A 22,306-nucleotide genomic window follows, 5' to 3' on the forward strand; every position below is an offset into this window, starting at 1 on the left:
ACAAAAGTGAGATCTGATAGAGATAGTAAGATAAATATTTTTGGTATTTTTGTGTATGGATTGGAAAATAAAGATTGCAAAATAGAAATAGCAAATTGATAGGGAAAAATATGATGGAAGATAGACCCGGGGGCCATAGGTTTCACTAGTGGCTTCTCTCAAGATAGCAAATTCTACGGTGGGTGAACAAATTACTGTCGAGCAATTGATAGAAACGCGAATACTTATGAGAATATCTAGGCATGATCATGTATATAGGCATCACGTCCGCGACAAGTAGACCGAAAACGATTCTGCATCTACTACTATTACTCCACACTTCGACCGCTATCCAGCATGCATCTAGAGTATTAAGTTCATAAGAACAGAGTAACGCATTAGGCAAGATGACATGATGTAGAGGGATAAACTCAAGCAATATGATATAAACCCCATATTTTTATCCTCGATGGCAACAATACAATACATGCCTTGCTGCCCCTGCTGTCACTGGGAAAGGACACTGCAAGATTGAACCCAAAGCTAAGCACTTCTCCCATTGCAAGAACGATCAATCTAGTAGGCCAAACCAAACTGATAATTCGAAGAGACTTGCAAAGATATTTAAATCATGCATAAAATATTTCAGAGAAGAATAAAATATTGTTCATAGATAATCTTGATCATAAACCCACAATTCATCGGATCTCGACAAACACACCACAAAAAGAATTACATCGAATAGATCTCCAAGAGAATCGAGGAGAACTTTGTATTGAGATCTAAAGAGAGAGAAGAAGCCATCTAGCTAATAACTATGGACCCGAAGGTCTGTGGTAAACTACTCACACATCATCGGAGAGGCTATGGTGTTGATGTAGAAGCCCTCCGTGATCGATTCCCCCTCCGGCGGAGCGCCGGAAAAGGCCCCAAGATGGGATCTCACAGGTACAGAAGGTTGCGGTGGTGGAAATAGGGTTTCGTGGTGCTCCTGGATGTTTTCGGGGTATATGGGTATATATAGGAGGAAGAAGTACGTCGATGGAGCTGCGAGGGGCCCATGAGGGTGGGGGCGCGCCTACCCCCTGGGCGTGCCTTCCTACCTCATGGCCTCCTCGCTTGTTTCTTGACGGCCACTCCAAGTCTCCTGTGCCACGTTTGTTCCAAAAATAACTCTCCCAAAGGTTTCATTCCGTTTGGATTCGTTTGATATTCCTTTTCTGCGAAACACTGAAATAGGCAAAAAAAATAGCAATTTGCACTGGGCCTTTGGTTAGTAGGTTAGTCCCAAAAATAATATAAAAAGGTATATTAAAGCCCATTAAACATCCAAAACAGATAATATAATAGCATGGAACAATCAAAAATTATAGATACATTGGAGACATATCAGGACCCTGTCTCCCCCTTGCTTTTCAACCTCGCGGTTGATGCCCTTGCAGGCATCTTAGATAAGGCCAAGTTGGCCGGCCACCTTAAGGGTGTAGTCAGTCACCTCATCCCGGATGGGGGGGGGTTACTCACTTGCAGTATGCGAATGACACCATGATTATGGTGGAAGGCTCGGACTCGGACATTGCTAATCTTAAGTTCCTTTTTGCTCTGCTTTGAGGAAATGTCTAGACTTAAGATTAACTTTGACAAGAGCGAGGTGGTGGTCCTTGGCTATTCGGAGGCTGAGCAGCTTCGGATCGCGGATAACCTCAACTGTAGGTTGGCGCCATTCCCCATATCTTACTTGGGGATGCCCCTGGCTGAGTCCAGGATTTTGGTGAGTGGGTATGATCCGCTTGTGGGACGAGTAGCGTCCCGTGCGGAGCCCTAGTGCGGTAGGTTCACTTCTAAAGGTAGCAAAACTGTCCTCATTAGCTCTAACCTTTCCGTCCTCCCCATGTATATGATGGGGATGTACATCTTACCCGAAGGTGTGCATAGCTCCTTTGACAAGGAGTTGGCTAGGTTTTTCTGGAAGGCAGTGGATGGTCGGCCCAAGTACCATATGGTGAAGTGGGCTGACATTTGCTTGCTGAAGGACCGAGGTGGGTTGGGCATCCCTGCATCTAGCCGGATGAATGTTGTGCTTATGCTGCGTTGGGTTTGGCGGATCTTGCTGGGAGATGGGGGGTTGTGGCTGCAGCTGGTTGAGTTCAAGTACTTGCAGGGCCAACCCATCATGTCTTGCTCACACTCGGCTGGGTCCCAGTTCTGGAAATCTATTCTGGCCATCAAGGAAGAGATTAGGCTGGGTTTGCGTTTCTCGGTTGGCAATGGGTCTGGGACCCAATTTTGGTTGGATCCATGGCTTGAGGGCGAGCCTCTCCGCTTGCGGTTCACGGGGCTCTTTGCGATTTGTGATGACCCGACCATTATTGTATCTGCGGCTGCTTTGGAGGAGGGATGGAACATTGCGTTCCGCCGCTCATTCGGACCAGATAAGGTACATGAATGGACAGACCTAAGGGAAGTAGTCCCTCTTCCTCTGCCCCAGGACCCTGACAATGTTTCTTGGAGCCTTTCTCCTTCGGGTGAATTCTCCGTTAGTTCGGCCTATCAGGCATTATGTCGTATGTCGGTTCTACAGTGGCTATCCCTATTATGGAAGGCACCATTTCCCTTGAAGATTAAGATTTTTGTATGGCAGCTCCTCTATGACCGTCTGCCTTCGGGGACCGAGGTGTTGAAACGCCATGGTCCGGGCAATGGCCTTTGCCCTTTGTGCCATCTCCCGAAAACGGGAACGCACATTTTGTTCTCTTGCGTAGCAGCGCACGCACTTTGGTGCTTTGTTCGTGAGGCTCTAGGGCCAGGGTGGGAGGCTCATGACCTTGCAGAGTTTCTGCAGGTTAGGGCCACTCAGGTTGGCCGTAAGCGCCGACTGTTCTGGCTCCTCTTCGCGGCTATGATGTGGACTCTCTGGACTACTCGCAACAAGATGGTGATTGAGCGGGTGTTCCCGCGACGTGCTTATGAGTCATTCTTCAAATTTCTTACCTTCTTGCAGCACTGGCATCCGCTCGCTAGGCCGAGGGATCGTGATCGACTTCAGCTATTCCTGGACACCCTGGTGTCTATCGCGCGTTGGCTCTCCGACTGCTCGCATGTTTCGTAGCTTGCCCTTGGAGGCCTTTTTGTTTCTTCTTCTTTCATTTGGGCGTCTTTGTGTTGTGGCTCCAGCATTTCTCTTTTATGACTGTGCTTAAGATGTGGTTGTATGGACGTATGCTTTATCTATAAAGCGGGGCGAAAGCCTGTTTCGAGAGTAGATATCTGTCATCCTCTATTCTTACTTAAATAGTTGCAATCCACTATCTACTTTTTCTCTTCATGCAACTACGCCACACCATCAAGTCATGTGTGTGGTCATAAGTTACAATTTATACACTAATTTATACATACAACCATGTCATCTCAGCAACCACGCATATTAATTTGTTTCACTTATTTTTGTGCGGGCATAGACGGTCATATTACAGATTTTCGTAGCATGAAATACATATATTTGTGCATTGTACGTTTGGAGTAAGTATATGTAGGTCATGTTACACATTTTTGTTAAAAATGACACCCTCTTTGACATCAGTCCAATAGATTTTCCTTTTGATACAACAATTCTTTTGCGGGAGTTTTATACAAAATTTTATCATATGCTTTATTGTTTTTAAAAATATATCCCAAGAGCGTTCTTAAATTTGTTTTTGCAATAGTTTTATTTTTTCTAGCATCTATTTATGCATAAGTTTTATCAAGATTCCTGCAGCAACGAGCGGGGCATCATCTAATTCCCCATGTGTTTAAGTCCTAATAGAAATGCGTCAGAAATTCAAAAAAGAAGTCATCATCAACGTGCAAAAGATAGAAAGCCACCGACCGAAATCAAATCATGCAAGTTCCAGATAGGGGTACTACCAAGAACACAAACGACGACGTTCTGCAAGAAATCGGCGGAGGATGCACACTTCCCTGTCACCCACCGATCAGTTCCGTCCTCGTCCCATTCAAGTACGAACTAACGAATCCACGTTTCCATAGTCCATGGAGTTTCTCCGCCTTTTACCAATTCAACAATCAAACGGTGCTCCCTCGCAGGAGTAGGACGCAGGAAAAAAATACCGACGCCGCATCTGAAAAATCGCCGATGGAAACTGACGTTCGCTGGCGAGTGGTGCGTTCTGCTAGGTCGGCCCAGCCACGACAATCGCGCGCGGGGAGCTTTTCCCAGGAGTTGCCTTTTAGACAGAGTTTTTTTCCTTTTCAGAAAGGAAAGGAAATGCAGTGTGAAAATACGGAAAATATCGTGCCACTCCTCTCCTTCACTTGGTTTTCTTTTCTCGTTGCCCGTACAAAGGCAGGGCCCGGCCCACTGCGCAGCCGATCATGCAAGTGTGTGTTAGTGACTGTAACTGGAGTAACCCGTCACCTGATCACGCGCGTGCCGTGCGGTTAGTGCTGAAATTTTAAAGCATATCTGCTCGGCATGCACTTGGATTCATCAGATGAGCTCTGCTTTGTTATATACTCTCTCTCTGTAATGAATGAGTTATGCCGAGTGTGAACACGACGGAAGAGTTGCTACGAGGACAACAAGTGTAATGCAGCGGCCATGCAGATCACATCTGGGAACTGTTGGCGCTGATGTAACAGCACCGCTCGTACTGAATTTTTGGTACTCCCTCCATTCCACAATGTAGTGTTTACTCTATTCCCATGCTTTAATTTTGACCGTAAATTTAATTATCAAAACCGATTGCGGCGGGAGCAAAAATTATATCAGTGAATTCGTATTCAAAAGAAGTTTTCAATTATATAATTTTTTCTCCCACCGCAGTTGGTCTTGTTGGTTAAATTTATGGTCAAAGTTGAACCTCGAAAAACCCGAACACACTATATTTTAAAATGAAGGGAGTATAAAACATCCATGTCGCCATAAACAAATCTATCGACCCAGCGCGGTCGCCGTCATCGTAATCATAGCAAACAACCGCAGCGAAAAGGAAAAAGGAGAAAAAAACCTCTCGTCACTTGGAATTCAAGTGCGCGAGGATCACAATTAGCGGCGAGAAATGGGCGGAATGCTATGCTCGCAGTACGAATTTAACCATGACTTGACGTCGGAGCATTGCTTTTATTACCACTTCTAGAAACTACAGTTCCTATCAACAGTTCACTTCATATACTAGTACTTCCTCCTTTATACTTATATATGTAGTAGTAATCACTCGAAAAGAATGAGTAAGATTAAACGGAACATAGCATAATTAACGGCGGCACAGCTAACACTAGTAGATCATCTGCTTCTGCTACACTTTTACGTATCTGTTTACCCTTGTACGTAGTAATAAATTAACACAGGAGACAAGACGGCGCAGAACTGGAGCAGAACAGGCCGGGAGATCTTCACGTGCAGGGTAAATTAGTCTTGTTTTAATCCTCCCAGTCCCAGGTGGTTCCTCTCCTTCTTCTTCTAATCCGTTTCCCTCCGCTGGATCTGCTACGCGTCCCCGGACCCGGAGGCCGCACGCCGCCCCGCGGGCACCGTCGCAGCTGTGGATTTCCATGCCACCGTCTTGACTTTTCACACGAACTGCGGCTGCGTGTTCCACAAGTCGTCCATGCTCCAGATGCTGTCTACGTCGAAGCTGCCCATCTCGAAGTCCGCGACGCCCAGCTCGGGGAACCCGAGGCTCGGCAGCGGCTCGGACGTCCACGCACCCGCGAGCTGGGACGGTGCCTGCTGCTGGATCAGCTGGTCCGTGTCGCACATGGTGGCGGCGGCGCTGGAGGCGTCGCAGGCGGTGGTGAACCACTCGGCACCGTCGACTGCTGCAGGCCAGCTGGGCTGGGCGCCGGCGCCAGAGTCCGTGGTGGACGGCGAGGAAGAGCCGGCGGTAGTAGTGCTCGACAGCTCCGCGACCGAGGCGTTGGGCAGCTGCCCGCCGGCCACGGCGGCGTACTCCGCTGGCCAGCACGCGTCGACAGGGAGCTCCGGTGACTCGTAGAGAGCGTCGTCGGCGCCGTGCTGCCACGACAGGGGCGTGTCAGCGGCGGCCTGCACCGCGTCGGCCGTGGCGGCGGCCTGGATGCGCTCGACGAGGCGGGGCATCCAGAGGTAGCGCATGACGTCCTTGAACTGCTGGCTGTTGACGTCGCACTTGAGCTGCTTGGCGTGCTTCTGCACGCGCGTGCGCCAGTAGTTCTTGATCTCGTTGTCGGTGCGGCCGGGGAGGTGCTGCGCGATCTTGGACCAGCGGTTGCCCCACCGCGAGTGCAGCTCGAGGATGAGCAGCTGCTCCTGCGGGGTGATGCTGCCGCGCCGGAGGTCGGGGCGGAGGTAGTTGAGCCACCTGAGGCGGCAGCTCTTGCCGGTGCGCTTCAGACCTGGTACGCAAGGCAAGATTAATCACATGGAATGAATGGAACATCACATCAGTGGTTGCTAGTTGCTACTAACAAATATAAATTCGCCAACTTGCTGATTACTTATGCGGATGCGGATGCGGATGCGATGCGAGCATGTATGTGACGAGACGGGTGATGTAATGGAGGAGAGATTAGTAATAAATATCCCTATGGCTGGGAATAATGCTAACCACTAAAAATTCTTCCCCTCTCCCTCCATCTCTCTCATTCACTATAGCTAGCTTCCGGCTAGACAAATCAGGCAGTAGGTTCGTAGCTATCTGTTTCCATATATTAGCATGGTGATGCAGAGCGACAGGTTTGTTGCTTCCCCCTCCATCCATGATATACTAGAAATATCTAAGCCTCACGCACTTCTCGCGGAAACAAAATGATGCAAGCAACCAATCTACTACAGCTAGCACTTGAAAGACCAGCATCAGCATGCATGCATGGATTGGATTGTGCAGTGCAATGATCCTACCTGCTGATCGGGCGAGCGAGTTCCAGCGGCCCTCGCCGTGCGCGGCGATGTAGTTGACGAGCAGGATGTCCTCCTCCACCGTCCACGGCCCGCGGCGGAGGTCGCCGGCCATCACCTCCTCCTCGCTGCTCGAGTCCCTCTCGTGCGCCATATCCATGATCGGGTTCAAACCGTCCGCCTCCTCGCCTCCAGATGAAGCTAGCGACGCCAAGGATTGATGAGGCGAGCGAGACAACTCAGGAGATTTTGGTTTGGTTTGCTCGAGACGGCCGGAGGCAGTGATGCTGTGCGGAGAAGAGAAGAGAAGGGAAGAGAAGAGTATTCGCGGGGTGCGAGTGATGGATTGGGCGGGAGAGGAATGAGGAAGCTTATATAGACGGGCGGCGAGGGAAGCAGGAGGTGGGGGAGCTGTGGTGGACTTGGGAAGAAGCATGTGGGGGAGCACGCCGCAAATACGGAGATTATTCTATCTTTCAAAGCCAAAAGTTTAGGGGTACTAGAATTAATCGTGCTTTATTAGGCTAGTCATAGTGGGAGTAACTTAGCTAGTAACATAGGGCATTCTAAGAAATTTTTGCTTATGTGACAAGTATTTAATGTGAAATGGTAATATAATATGTTATTGTAACATAGCGCTTCCCAAGACAAGATGAGTCTATAAGCTAATAAATAAAGTCGTCTATGACATTACTATCATGTTACTTTGCATTATGAAGATAGTAACTTAGACTAGTATCATACATATGACACTAGTCTAAGTTACTCTCGCTATGACCAGTCTTAGGGATGGATGAGGGGAAGCGTGGTGGGATATTTACCGGGCTAATTGGCCACGCAGCTAAAATTAATTAAACCGGCTCGCGCGCGCTCGCGTACACGGATTTGAAGTCGTGGGAGTTTGACTAATTGACTCGCCTACATTTCAAGTGCTGCTACTAGCTCACTCGCACTCGCGCTGCACAGAGTTCCTCCCCACGATGGCCACGCGCTCGCGCTGTGGACCTCTTCTCTTCTCTTCGCTTTTGGGTGACAGCCAGGGCGATCTCGTTTTTGCCAGCCAGGAGTAGACAGCTCTGCTTCCTGTGTAGAAAGGGAGGGAATACTACTGCCTGTTTTTTCTTTCTTTTTTGCAGGTAAATACTATTGCCTGTTCGACCGTAGAAATTTTGCGGGTTTTTTTCCTTCTCCAAAAAGAGGGTAAATATTCCCACAAAAAAAAGGAACAAAGGAGCGAGCCTACATGAACTCTGTGGAATTTTACAAAATAATCCTTTTTCAGCAAAACATGAAGAATTTTACTTCAGTTTGGACGTCACAAAAACATCACTATTTTTTTGCTTGGATAATACTCTCTCTCTAAAGTAATATAAGACCTTTTGTATCACTATAAAGTAGTGATCTAAAAGAACTTATATTACTTTCCCAAACCAAGCTATGTATACTAAAATTGATTGACATTCATAAGACTGCATTGGCATGTTGCTTCATCAAAGATGCTTCAGATCTATGCAAGGATTCGACGGTGATGACTCCGATTTCAGGGCACAGGTCCTTAGGGGCAAGTGCACAAAGACTTTTCGGCTGTTATCGACAAGGTTAAACCGGCTTCGGTAGGGGAGCGACGACTGCGGCTCCAGGGCGCTGGCCCTAAGGGGCACGTGCACAAAGACTTCCCGGCTGTCATCGACAAGGTCAAGCTGGCTCCGGTAGGGGAGCGGCGAAAGCGGTGCGTTGCCGGCTCATTTTGGCGGTTGTTTGAGGCTGTTGGAATCTTAGTGTAATTTTTATTATGTTCGAGATGCTTTGTACTTCTGCCGAACTTTGATAATAGATCCGAAACATTTTCACACACAAAAGACATCAACCCACAATCAATTCTCCTACATTTACATTGTTTATAAACATTTCAATATCTCTTCTTTTCTGCATGAAAAACGTTTCAATATCTCGAGAGCCCTTTTCACAAATCGCGTAGGCCAGACTTGGCCTCGTAACATGGAAATTGAAGGTGATGGCATTTCTTAAAAATGAATATTATTAATCCAATAGATCAATAACCAACATTTTGGGTCGATCTATAACAAAACACCACAAAATTCATGATGTGGAGTGTCTACAATCACGGATGATTAGTTTCCTTGTGGTTGAGTCTGCCCATCCTTTAAGTCTTAGACTTGACACGGTGCCTAGAGGTGCTCATAAAGCATTATGTACATGCATGCAATTTTACTAATTTTCTAGAAAAAAGACAATGGATTTCACCGACAGTCAATACATTTTTTTTATAAACAGCTTAAAGATAGTGTTTTTGTTATTGTTGCAAGTGGTTTGTAATGTAAATGTGTATGGCTAGAAACCATGGTTGTATATGTGTTCTGTAGGTGACATAGAGAAAATGTGTAACTAGTACAATGCCGTAATTTTTTTAGCACAATATAAATGTGGACGCTCATACATATGCACATGCATTCATATGAACGCACACACGCATACTCTACCTTATGAACACCTCTAAAAGACTAAGCCGATACATCATTTTAAGATTAACGAAGTCATCACAGACGTCTTTGTAGTCGACGAAAATGTCTCCTGCCATGTCCTAATACTTTGTATTCATATTTTGCTGTTGCATGGGACGTCAATATCAAAACCCAAGACGAGATTACTTGTGTCAATGGATTTTACTGTACCTATCAGTCGGTCGACGAAGATGATATCAGAAGTTGACTTTAAGCAAAACCGAGCTAGCTAGTTCAGGGCCTCGTTGTTGGGATCTTTTGGGTCATCCTAAGCGGAAACGTTCGGTACGTGTACATGTCAGAATCACCGACTCTTCGGTTTGAGTATCGAAGTCCTCTGCGCGAAATCATCACTCACAAGATCCCAAAACCCCGGTCGATCGCCCGAGAAAGATCCGCACACGATGCTCAATAAACACATGTACGCAAGGCTCTTTCTTTCTTTCGTCGGACAGCGAGTAGTCCCAAGCTTCAGGCGCGGCGGCACAACAATCCAACAGACCTCCACAGTGTGAGTTTACACGTGCAGCCAGCTATACGTACTGATGTACACTTGTGTTGCTGTATTTTCAAGCGTGCACAGCACAATAGTCTACAAACTACAGCACGTACGACCGCCCAAGCCATACCGGCATCTACGCGAAACGAGCGAAATTTGACCTTGTTTTGTGCCCCCTTGGATTCGTGCTCCGACGGATGAGCGCGGCACCGCAGAATTGACAGGCGCAACCACCAGTTTTGTCAAGACGTGAAAACGTTCCATACCAACGCAAAGGCCAAACGCTCCCGCTGTAGCAGTAGCGTTATTAATTGGGCGGGGTCGCCCAAAAAATTATTGGGTTTCCAGGTCAACTCCACGGCGGTGCTCCTTGCTGCGGTGCTGTGTGAAATGATTTAAAACCCCAACTTGGCGCCATGTATAAGCGGGGAAAATGGTTTGAGGGACAAGGGGGGCGATGTGCGGTCAGATTCCACACCCGGAGTTGAAAACTTTGGCAACCCCGCTTGTATTCTTCTTGTGTGCTGTGTGTGTTTTCAACACATGGAGGTGCCGTGGGTTTTCCTTTTTTTATTGGAGATATTATCATGTCCGTCTGATATAGGTATTGCTTACTGGTCAGGCCGGCATGTGTGTTCAGGGGACTCCGGTTTGATGCAGCTCGACTGACAGGCTGCTGCAGTGCTAGAGACGAGTATACTATTGTTGGTCTGGGTTTTGTCCGTGACATCCGATTGGATTTAAGCGAGACCTGATCCAATCAGAGACCGTGCATGGTAGTACCATGGTAATGGTAGGATTCGTGGCCAGCTCGGCCGGGCTTTTGTCTATTGAAATGAAAGGCTGTGCTTGGACTGCTAGTGGCTCGCTAACAAAGGTCAAAGTGTTTGCTGAGTTGGAGCGGCGTGCTCGTTGACCCCCAACTGCGGCTGCGGCTAATGCTGCCACTTGTATTTTTTTTCTTCATATTTTGTGCTAGATATCGATCGATGTCCATCCTCGCTGTCTTCATGTGACCCCCAGTGCGTATGCATCCAAGAACTTGTGACCACTGAATGCTGCACTATATTATTCGTTTGGCTCTTGTTCTTGCAGGAGACCTATTTATGCATAGTGATTTCTCTTACCAAATGAAAGGATGTGCGAAATACTCTATGTATTTGTTTGAACAAAAAAGCTGCATCATTTATAATGATCTTATGCTTAGGGCATCTAATATGGGCATGATTATACCTGACTCTAATTTCTCTAGTGTGGATATCCTTAGAGAATTAGAGAAAATGAGGGGAAATAATAGTGATGTACATGCCCCCTCCTCTGACAATCAGGATGGGGACTGTGTGATGTATATCACTAATGGAAAGGGTGATCAAACTTCAGTTAGCACTGAATGGGGGGATGAGGGGGATGACCCTGAGGCCAATTTTATTTTAGTAAAATCCAGGAGGAAAAAAAGCCCAAAGGTTAAAATTGCTATATCTAGACCTGTTACTAGAAGTCAAAAATCTGATATGGGCAAAGATAATACCAAAACTGGCAGTCCTGTCCATCATTACAGGGCCACCAGAGGGGGGAGAGGGAGGAAAAGTCATTGTAAATGATAGGAATTTTTTGGAATTGTAGGGGGGCAGGAAAAAGGGAATGAGTTCCTGCCTATCCCATATGATCAAAGATAATTCCCTGGACTTTGTTTGCCTGCAAGAGACCCATAAGAAAAACTTTCTGGAGAGCTACTTCAGGAAGATAGATCCTCATAATGCTTTTGACTGGGACTGGATCCCAGCTATTGGGAAATCAGGAGGCATCCTCTATGAAGTGAAAAAAGAGAAGTTCGAAGTTATCTCCTGGAGAAAAGGGAGATTCATTTTACAAGTTTGTTTCCTTGATGTCGACATTCAGAAAGTCTGGACCTTATGTACAATTTATGGTCCTGCACATGATTGTGACAAAAATGATTTTGTAGTGGAGCTGGCAGAGTTTTGTAGCCACACTCAAACACCTTTCCTTATTGGGGGGGGGGACTTTAATATCCTCAGACATAGTGGGGAGAAGAACAAGAATTGGCACCAGTCCATTTATACTGATTTGTTTAACTCAATTATAAATTCTATGTGCCTGAACGAGATCCATATGTGTGGGGGGATGTACACGTGGACTAATAACCAAGCTCACCCGACCCTAGAAAAATTAGACCGTGTGTTGATGAGTAATGATTGGGAGGATCTGTTCCCTCTTGTTAATGTTAGAAAGTTGGTCAGGGATATGTCAGACCATAATGCTCTCTTGGTGTCCTCAGACAATCATGTTGTACGAGTTCCGCACACAAGAGAGTTCAGATTCGAGTTAAGTTGGCTCAAGTCTGAAGAGTTCCTTCCTCTGGTTGAAAAGATTTGGACTAAGAATGTCAATACATCTGACCCTGTCGATGTCTTGAACATCAAGCTGAAAAGAGTGAAAAAATTCTTCAAAGGATGGGGATCTAATAAATTTGGAAATGAGAGGATCAGAAAGAAAAAAATTAAGGAGGAATTGGAGAAGATTGAGGAGATGGAAGAAGATGGCAATATCGACCCTGAGTTGCTATGTAATAAACAAAGTCTGTTGGTGGAGCTCAATGACATCCTTGTCAATGAGGAGCTTTACTTACTGCAACAATCTAAAGAAAGATGGCTGCTTAAAGGAGATAGTAACACAGCTAATTACCAGAAGATCGCTAATGGAAGATACGGACAACCCTAGTTGATACATGAGCTATTCGAGCATACAAAACAGAATGTTTATTTGAAGGTTTAGAGTTTGGCACATACAAATTTACTTGGAACGGCCGGTAGATACCGCATATAGGAAGGTATAGTGGACTCATATGGAACAACTTTGGGGTTTATGGGATTGGATGCACAAGCAGTATTCCCGCTTAGTACATGTGAAGACTAGAAAAAGACTGGAAAGCGACCAGCTAGAGAGCGACAACAGTCATGAACATGCATTAAAATTAATCAACACCGAATGCAAGCATGAGTAGGATATAATGCACCATGAACATAAATATCGTAGAGGCTATGTTGATTTTGTTTCAACTACATGCGTGAACATGTGCCAAGTCAAGCCACTCGAATCGTTCAAAAGAGGATACCATCCTATCATACCACATCACAACCATTTTAATAGCATGTTGGCACGCAAGGTAAACCATTATAAGCTCCTAGCTAATTAAGCATGGCATAAGCAACTATAATCTCTAATTGTCATTGCAAACATGTTTATTCATAATAGGCTGAATCAGGAACGATGAACTAATCATATTTACAAAAACAAGAGAGTTTGAGTTCATACCAGCTTTTCTCATCTCAATAAGCTCATCATATAATCATCATTATTGCCTTTCACTTGCACGACCGAATAGTGTGGATAATAATAATAGTGCACGTGCATTGGACTAAGCTGGAATCTGGAAGCATTCAATTCAAGAGAGAAGACAAGGTAATATGGGCTCTTTTGTCAGATCAACAATAATGCATATAAGAGTCACTTTAACATTTTAATTATGGTCCTCTCCTATCGACCCCCAAAGAAAGGGAAAGAAATAAAACTATTTACACGGGAAAGCTCCCAACAAGCAAAAGAAGAACAGAAAATCTTTTTGGGTTTTCTTTTTAGTTACTACTACAAGCATGAAAATTAAAACTAGCTAAAAGCTACAACTATTTTTTTGGTTTTTCTTAAGGTTTTCAAACACACAAGAAGAAAGCATAAAAGGAAATAAACTAGCATGGTTATTACAATGAAAAAGTATGAGCACCGACATCTAGCAATGAGTGTGTGAACATGAATGTAATGTTGGTGGGAAATACGTACTCCCCCAAGCTTAGGCTTTTGGCCTAAGTTGGTCTATGGCCACGGCTGGCCTGGCGGATATCCAAAGTAATAGTTGGGGTCGTACTGCGATGAAGCCTCGGATTGCCACTGGTTGGCAATCACCTCCGGGTCCCACTGATAATCAGACTGTCATGGAGGATCAATTTGTGATTTCGGCTCTGGCTCTGTAGTTGCTGTAGGGTTCTGGTAGGCATGAATGGCCTCCAACGGAACACGGTACTTGCCTACAGATAAATCAAACAAGGAAGGAGCAGGCAGGGTAATAGTCTCAGGATGATGTTTATCAAAGAACATTTTGTATTTAAGCTCATTTTCCCTATTCTTAACAATAAAATCATGCGCTACCATACTCTTATAATCTAAATAAACAGGAGGCAGCAATTTTTCTTCCTTCTCATAATGCCTAATAGGTATATTAAAATGTGCAGCTAGGCGCGAGGCGAAGATGCCTCCAAAGACGGGGCCCTTAGTACGGTTAAGATTTAACCGCTTTGCAATAATAGCACCCATGCTAAATTTATCATCACGAAATAAGGCATGGCACAAAATAGCAATATTAGGGGCACTCAGATTTCCACAGTTTCCACACCCAATTAAGCATCTACTAGCAAATATAGCAAAGTAACGTAGCACAGGAAAGTGTATGCTAGTAGTTCGTGCATCGGAAACCTTCCTCGTTTCCCCTACAGTAATGGTATCAATAAACCCATCCACATCGTCATGATGTGGTTCCTCTATGATGCCCTCGAAAGGGATAAAAAAAACTCGACAAAAATCACGAAGTGGCATCTCCTTATGCTCATCATATAAATAAAACTTCACCGTAGGTGGTGAGCTCCTAACATGGAAATGCAAGTTTTGCACAAAGATATTGGTGAGTAAGAGATACTGTTCGTGTTGGTCATGAAGGAAGGCGGTGACGCCTGCATTCTCAGCCAATTCATAGAAATCATCATAAATCCCGGCTGCTCTCAAGAAATCATCACAAGGCCATTCACACGGCCTGACCTCCGCGGTGCGAGGGAGATTATACTTGGGTCTCCTATCCTCCTCACTTAGCTTATCCTTCGAGCTTCGGCTCGATGAGCCCCTAAAAAATCTCTTCATCATTTTCTGAAAAATTCTAAAAGAATTAGTAACTTCAAAAATAAAAGTGAACCAAACTCAACAAAATTGATAGCAACTACTCCTACAAGTGCCTAGAGCCTATATCATGCATTAGAACTACTTGGAACCATATAAATTTGACATGCAAGCTCAAGAACATGGTCACCTAGGTAGCACAAATTTGCAATGAATAAAGCACTAGAACAAAAACTAATTGGACCAATGAAGGAGTCACATACCAAGGAACAATCCCCCAAAGCAGTTTTGTGAGAGGTGCTTTGAGCAAGGAGATCGAAAATCGCAGGAAAATGAGCTTGGACTCGGGTTTGATCTGGTTAGTGGTGTTTGTGGGAGGAAGAAGAAGTGTGTGGGTGCAGGAATAAGTGGAGGAGAGCCACCGTGGGCCCATGATACATCTCCAACGTATCTATAATTTTTGATTGCTCCATGCTATATTATCTACTGTTTTGGACATTATTGGGCTTTATTATCCACTTTTATATTATTTTGGGACCAACCAATTAACCGGAGGCCCAGCCTAGAATTGCTGTTTTTGCCTGTTTTAGGGTTTCGAAGAAAAGGAATATCAAACGGAGTCCAAACGGAATGAAACCTTCGGGAATGTGATTTTCTCACCGAATACAACTCAGGAGACTTGGACCCTACGTCAAGCCAATTAACAAGAGGCCACGAGGTAGGGGGGCGCGCCTGCCCCCCAGGCGCGCCCCCCACCCTCATGGGCCCCCCTGTTGCTCCATCGACATACTTCTTCCTCCTATATATACTCACGTACCCCCAAACGATCAGATACAGAGCCAAAAACCTAATTCCACCGCCGCAACTTTCTGTATCCACGAGATCCCATCTTGGGGCCTCTTCCGGAGCTCCGCCGGAGGGGGCATCGATCACGAAGGACTTCTACATCATCATCCAAGCCCCTCCGATGAAGTGTGAGTAGTTTACTTCAGACCTACGGGTCCATAGTTAGTAGATAAATGGCTTCTTCTCTCTTTTTGGATCTCAATACAATGTTCTCCCTCTCTCTCTCGTGGAGATCTATTCGATGTAATCTTCTTTTTGTGGTGTGTTTGTTGAGACCGATGAATTGTGGGTTTACGATCCAGTCTATCTATGAATAATATTTGAATCTTCTCTGAATTCTTTTATGTATGATTGGTTATCTTTGCAAGTCTCTTCGAATTATCAGTTTGGTTTGGCCTACTAGATTGGTTTTTCTTGCCATGGGAGAAGTGCTTAGATTTGGGTTCGATTTTGCGGTGTCCTTTCCCAGTGACAGAAGGGGCAGCAAGGCATGTATTGTATTGTGGCCATCGAGGATAACAAGATGGGGTTTTTATCATATTGCATGAAACTATCCCTCTACATCATGTCATCTTTCTTAAGGAGTTACTCTGTTTTTTGTTGGAAATATGCCCTAGAGGCAATAATAAATTGGTTATTATTATATTTCCTTGTTCATGATAATCGTTTATTATCCATGCTATAATTGTATTGATAGGAAACTCAGATACATGTGTGGATACATAGACAACACCATGTCCCTAGTAAGCCTCTAGTTGACTAGCTCGTTGATCAATAGATGGTTACGGTTTCCTAACCATGGACATTGGATGTCGTTGATAACGGGATCACATCATTAGGATAATGATGTGATGGACAAGACCCAATCCTAAGCCTAGCACAAAGATCGTGTAGTTCGTATGCTAAAGCTTTTCTAATGTCAAGTATCATTTCCTTAGACCATGAGATTGTGCAACTCCCGGATACCGTAGGAATGCTTTGGGTGTATCAAACGTCACAACGTAACTGGGTGACTATAAAGGTGCATTACAGGTATCTCCGAAAGTGTCTGTTGGGTTGGCACGAGTCGAGACTGGGATTTGTCACTCCGTGTAAACGGGGAGGTATCTCTGGGCCCACTCGGTAGGACATCATCATATGCGCAATGTGACCAAAGAGTTGATCACGGGATGATGTGTTATGGAACGAGTAAAGAGACTTGCCGGTAACGAGATTGAACTAGGTATTGGATTCCGACGATCGAATCTCGGGCAAGTAACATACCGATAGACAAAGGGAATTGTATACGTGATTGATTGAGTCCTTGACATCGTGGTTCATCCGATAAGATCATCGTGGAACATGTGGGAGCCATCATGGGTATCCAGATCCCGCTGTTGGTTATCGACCGGAGAACATCTCGGTCATGTTTGCATGTCTCCCGAACCCGTAGGGTCTACACACTTAAGGTTCGATGACGCTAGGGTTATAAAGGAAGCTTGTATGTGGTCACCGAATGTTGTTCGGAGTCCCGGATGAGATCTCGGACGTCACGAGGAGTTCCGGAATGGTCCGGAGGTAAAGATTTATATATAGGAAGTCCTGTTTCGGCCATCGGGACAAGTTTCGGGGTCATCGGTATTGTACCGGGACCACCGGAAGGGTCCCGGGGGCCCACCGGGTGGGGCCACCTATCCCGGAGGGTCCCATGGGCTGAAGTGAGAAGGGATCCAGCCCAAAGTGGGCTGGGGCGCCACTTCCCCTAGGGCCCATGCGCCTAGGGTGAAAGGGGAACCCTAAGGAAGAGTCCCAAGGAGGGAAGGCACCTCCTAGGTGCCTTGGGGGGGAGGGAAACCTCCCCTGGCCGCCACCCCCTTGGAGATTGGATCTCCTAGGGGCTGGCGCACCCCCCCTTGGGATCCCTATATATAGTGGGGTAGGAGGGCCTCTCAAACACACCTTTTGCCTTTGGTGCAGCCCCTCCCTCTCTCCCAAGTTCTTCTCCTCTTCTGCGGTGCTTGGCGAAGCCCTGCAGGATTGCCACGCTCCTCCACCACCACCATGCCGTTGTGCTGCTGCTGGATGGAGTCTTCCTCAACCTCTCCCTCTCTCCTTGCTGGATCAAGGCATGGGAGACGTCACCGGGCTGTACGTGTGTTGAACGCGGAGGTGCCGTCCGTTCGGCACTAGGATCATCGGTGATCTGAATCACGACGAGTACGACTCCATCAACCCCGTTCACTTGAACGCTTCCGCTTAGCGATCTACAAGGGTATGTAGATGCACTCTCCTTCCCCTCGTTGCTGGTTTCTCCATAGATAGATCTTGGTGACACGTAGGAAAATTTTGAATTTCTGCTACGTTCCCCAACAGTGGCATCATGAGCTAGGTCTATTGCGTAGATTCTATGCACGAGTAGAACACAAAGTAGTTGTGGGCGTTGATTTTGTTCAATATGCTTGCCGTTACTAGTCTTATCTTGATTCGGTGGCATCGTGGGATGAAGCGGCCCGGACCAACCTTACACGTACTCTTACGTGAGACCGGTTCCACCGACAGACATGCACTAGTTGCATAAGGTGGCTGGCGGGTGTCTGTCTCTCCCACTTTAGTCGGATCGGATTCGATGAACAGGGTCCTTATGAAGGGTAAATAGCAATTGGCATATCACGTTGTGGTCTTTGCGTAGGTAAGAAACGTTCTTGCTAGAAACCCATAGCAGCCACGTAAAACATGCAAACAACAATTAGAGGACGTCTAACTTGTTTTTGCAGGGTATGCTATGTGATGTGATATGGCCCAAAAGGATGTGATGAATGATATATGTGATGTATGAGATTGATCATGTTCTTGTAATAGATGATCATGGAGCCCCAAGATGGAGATCAAAGGAGCTATATTATATTGGCCATATCATGTCACTATTATTTGATTGCATGTGATGTTTATCATGTTTATACATCTTATTTGCTTAGAACGACGGTAGTAAATAAGATGATCCCTCATTAAAATTTCAAGAAGTGTTCTCCCCTAACTGTGCACCGTTGCTACAGTTCGTGGTTTCGAAGCATGCCATGATGATCGGGTGTGATAGATCCTTACGTTCACATACAACGGGTGTAAGACAGTTTTACACATGCAAAACACTTAGGGTTAACTTGACGAGCCTAGCATGTACAGACATGGCCTCGGAACACAGAGACCGAAAGGTCGAGCATGAGTCGTATGGTAGATACGATCAACATGAAGATGTTCACCGATGATGACTAGTCCGTCTCACGTGATGATCGGACACGGCCTAGTTGACTCGGATCATGTAATCACTTAGATGACTAGAGGGATGTCTATCTAAGTGGGAGTTCATAAGATGAACTTAATTATCCTGAACATAGTCAAAAGGTTTTTGCAAATTATGTCGTAGCTCGCGCTTTAGTTCTACTGTTTAGATATGTTCCTAGAGAAAATTTAGTTGAAAGTTGATAGTAGCAATTATGTGGACTAGGTCCGTAAACTGAGGATTGTCCTCATTGCTTCTCAGAAGGCTTATGTCCTTAATGCACCGCTCAGTGTGCTAAACCTCGAACATTGTGTGTGGATGTTGCGAACATCTGACATACACGTTTTGATAACTACATGATAGTTCAGTTAAACGGTTTAGAGTTGAGGCACCAAAGACGTTTTTGAAACATCACGAAACATATGAGATGTTTTGAGGGCTGAAATTGGAATTTCAGGCTCGTGCCCACGTCAAGAGGTATAAGACCTCCGACGATTTTCTTAACCTGCAAACTAAGGAGAGAAGCTCAATTGTTGAGCTTGTGCTCAGATTGTCTGAGTACAACAATCACTTGAATCAAGTGGGAGTTGAGCTTCCAGATGAAATAGTGATAGTTTCTCCGAAGTCATTACCACCAAGCTGCTAGAGCTTCGTGATGAACTATAATATATCGGGGACATATATGATGATCCTTGAGATATTCGCGATGTTTGACACCACAAAAGTAGAAATCAAGAAGGAGCATCAATTGTTGATGGTTAGTGAAACCACTAGTTTCAAGAAGGGCAAGGGCAAGAAGGGATACTTCATGACACGGCAATTCAGCTGCTGCTCTAGTGAAGAAACCCAAGGTTGAACCCAAACCCGAGACTAAGTGCTTCTGTAATAAGGGGAACAACCACTGGAGCTGAATTACCCTAGATACTTGGTAGATTAGAAGGCTGGCAAGGTCGATAGAAGTATATTGGATATACATTGTGTTGATGTGTACTTTACTAGTACTCCTAGTAGCACCAGGGTATTAGATACCGGTTCGGTTGCTAAGTGTTAGTAACTCGAAACAAAAGGCTACGGAATAAACGGAGACTAGCTAAAGGTGAGCTGACGATAAGTGTTGGAAGTGTTTCCAATGTTGATATTATCAAGCATCGCACGCTCCCTCTACCATCGAGATTGGTGTTTGCGTTGATCATAGACATGATTGGATTATGTCTATCGCAATACGGTTATTCATTTAAGGAGAATAATGGTTACTCTGTTTATTTGAATAATACCTTCAATGGTCTTACACCTAAAATGAATGGTTTATTGAATCTCGATCGTAGTGATACACATGTTCATGCCAAAAGATAGTAATGATAGTACCACCTACTTGTGGCACTGCCACGTAAGTCATATCGGTATAAAACGCATGAAGAAGCTCCATGTTGATGGATCTTTGGGCTCACTCGTTTTTGAAAAGTTTGAGACATGCGAACCATGTCTATTGGTGTATATGCATGAAGAAACTCCATGCAAATGGACCGTTTGAACTCACTTGATTTTGAATCACTTGAGACATGCAAATCATGCCACATGGGCAAGATGACTGAAAGCCTCGTTTCCAGTAAAGTGGAACTAGAAAGCAACTTGTTGGAAGTAATACATTTTGATGTGTGCAATCCAATGAGTGCTGAGGCATGTAGTGGATATCATTATGTTCTTACTTCACAGATGATTTGAGTAGATGTTGAGTATATTTACTTGATGAATCACGAGTCTGAATTATTAAAAGGTTCAAGTAATTTCAGGGTGAAGTTGAAAGATCGTCGTGACAAGAGGATAAAATATCTATGATATGATCATAGAGATGAATATCTGAATTACGAGTTTGGCACAGAATTAAGACATTGTGGAAATTGTTTCACAACTGATACAGCCTGGAACACCATAGTGTGATGGTGTGTCCGAACATCATAACTGCACCCTATTGGATATGATGCATACCATGATGTCTCTTATCAAATTACCACAATAGTTTATAGGTTAGGCATTAGAGACAACCACATTCACTTTAAATAGGGCACCACGTAATTCCGATGAGATGACACCGTATGAACTATGGTTTAGAGAAACCTAAGCTGTCATTTCTTAAAAGTTTGGGACTGCGACGCTTATGTGAAAAAGTTTCAGGCTGATAAGCTCGAACCTAAAGCGGATAAATGCATCTTCATAGGACACCCAAAACAGTTGGGTATACCTCCTGTCTCAGATCCGAAAGCAATAAGGGATTGCTTCTAGAATCGGGTCCTCTCTCGAAAAGTTTCTCTCGAAAGAATTGAGTGGGAGGATGGTGGAGGCTTGATGAGGTTATTGAACCGTCACTTCAACTAGTGTATAGCAGGGCACAAAGAGTTGTTCCTGTGGCACCTACACCAATTGAAGTGGAAGCTTATGATATTGATCATGAGACTTCGGATCAAGTCACTCCCAAACCTCGTAGGATGACAAGAATGTGTACTACTTCAGAGTGGTACGTAACCCTGTCTTGGAAGTCATGTTGCTAGACAACAATGAACCTACGAGCTATGGAGAAGCGATGGTGGGCCCGGATTCCGATAAATGGCTCGAGGCCATATAATCCGAGAGAGGATCCATATATGAAAACAAAGTGTAGACTTTGGAAGAACTACTTGATGGTCGTAAGGCTGTTGAGTACAGATGGATTTTAAAAGGAAGACGGACAATGATGGTAAGTATCACCATTAAGAAAGCTCGACTTGTCGTTAAGATGTTTTCCGATAAGTTCAAGGAATTGACTATGGTGAGACTTTCTCACTCGTAGCGATGCTAAGAGTCTGTTGGAATTATATTAGCGATTACTGCATTATTTATGAAATCTTGCAGATAGGATGTCAAAAACATTGTTTCCTCGACGATTTTTGAGGAAAGGTTGTATGTGATACAACCGGAAGGTTTTGTCAATCCTGAAAGATGCTAATAAGTATGCAAAGCTCCAGCAATCCTCCTGAGGACTGGAGTAAGCATCTCGGAGTTGGAATGTATGCTTTGATGAGATGATCAAAGATTTTGGGTGTATACAAAGTTTATGAGAAACTGGTATTTCCAAAGAAGTGAGTGGGAGCACTATAGAATTTCTGATGAATATATGTTGTTGATCAGAAATGACGTAGAATTTCTGGAAAGCATATAGGGTTATTTGGAAAGTGTTTTTCAATGGAAAGCCTGGATTAAGCTACTTGAGCATTGAGCATCAAGATCTATAAGGATAGATCAAAACGCTTAATAGTACTTTCAAATGAGCACATGCCTTAACGTGATCTTGAAGGTGTTCAAGATGGATCAGTCAAAGAAGGAGTTCTTGCCTG

General features: G+C 44.9%; 1 protein-coding gene across 1 annotated transcript; it reads right to left on the reverse strand.

Moving 5' to 3' along the window:
- Nucleotides 1–5,081: 5,081 nt before the first annotated feature.
- LOC125551873 (transcription factor MYB2-like) lies at nt 5,082–7,307 on the reverse strand. Its single transcript, XM_048715254.1, has 2 exons — nt 6,860–7,307; nt 5,082–6,354 (listed from the first exon to the last, which is right to left on the reverse strand). Exons 1-2 carry the CDS (start codon nt 7,290–7,292, stop codon nt 5,552–5,554), a joined length of 1,236 nt encoding a protein of 411 aa, XP_048571211.1. The 5' UTR covers nt 7,293–7,307; the 3' UTR covers nt 5,082–5,551.
- Nucleotides 7,308–22,306: the final 14,999 nt, after the last annotated feature.

The sequence above is a fragment of the Triticum urartu genome, chromosome 4 (assembly GCF_003073215.2).
Source record: "Triticum urartu cultivar G1812 chromosome 4, Tu2.1, whole genome shotgun sequence".
Lineage (NCBI taxonomy): Eukaryota > Viridiplantae > Streptophyta > Magnoliopsida > Poales > Poaceae > Triticum > Triticum urartu.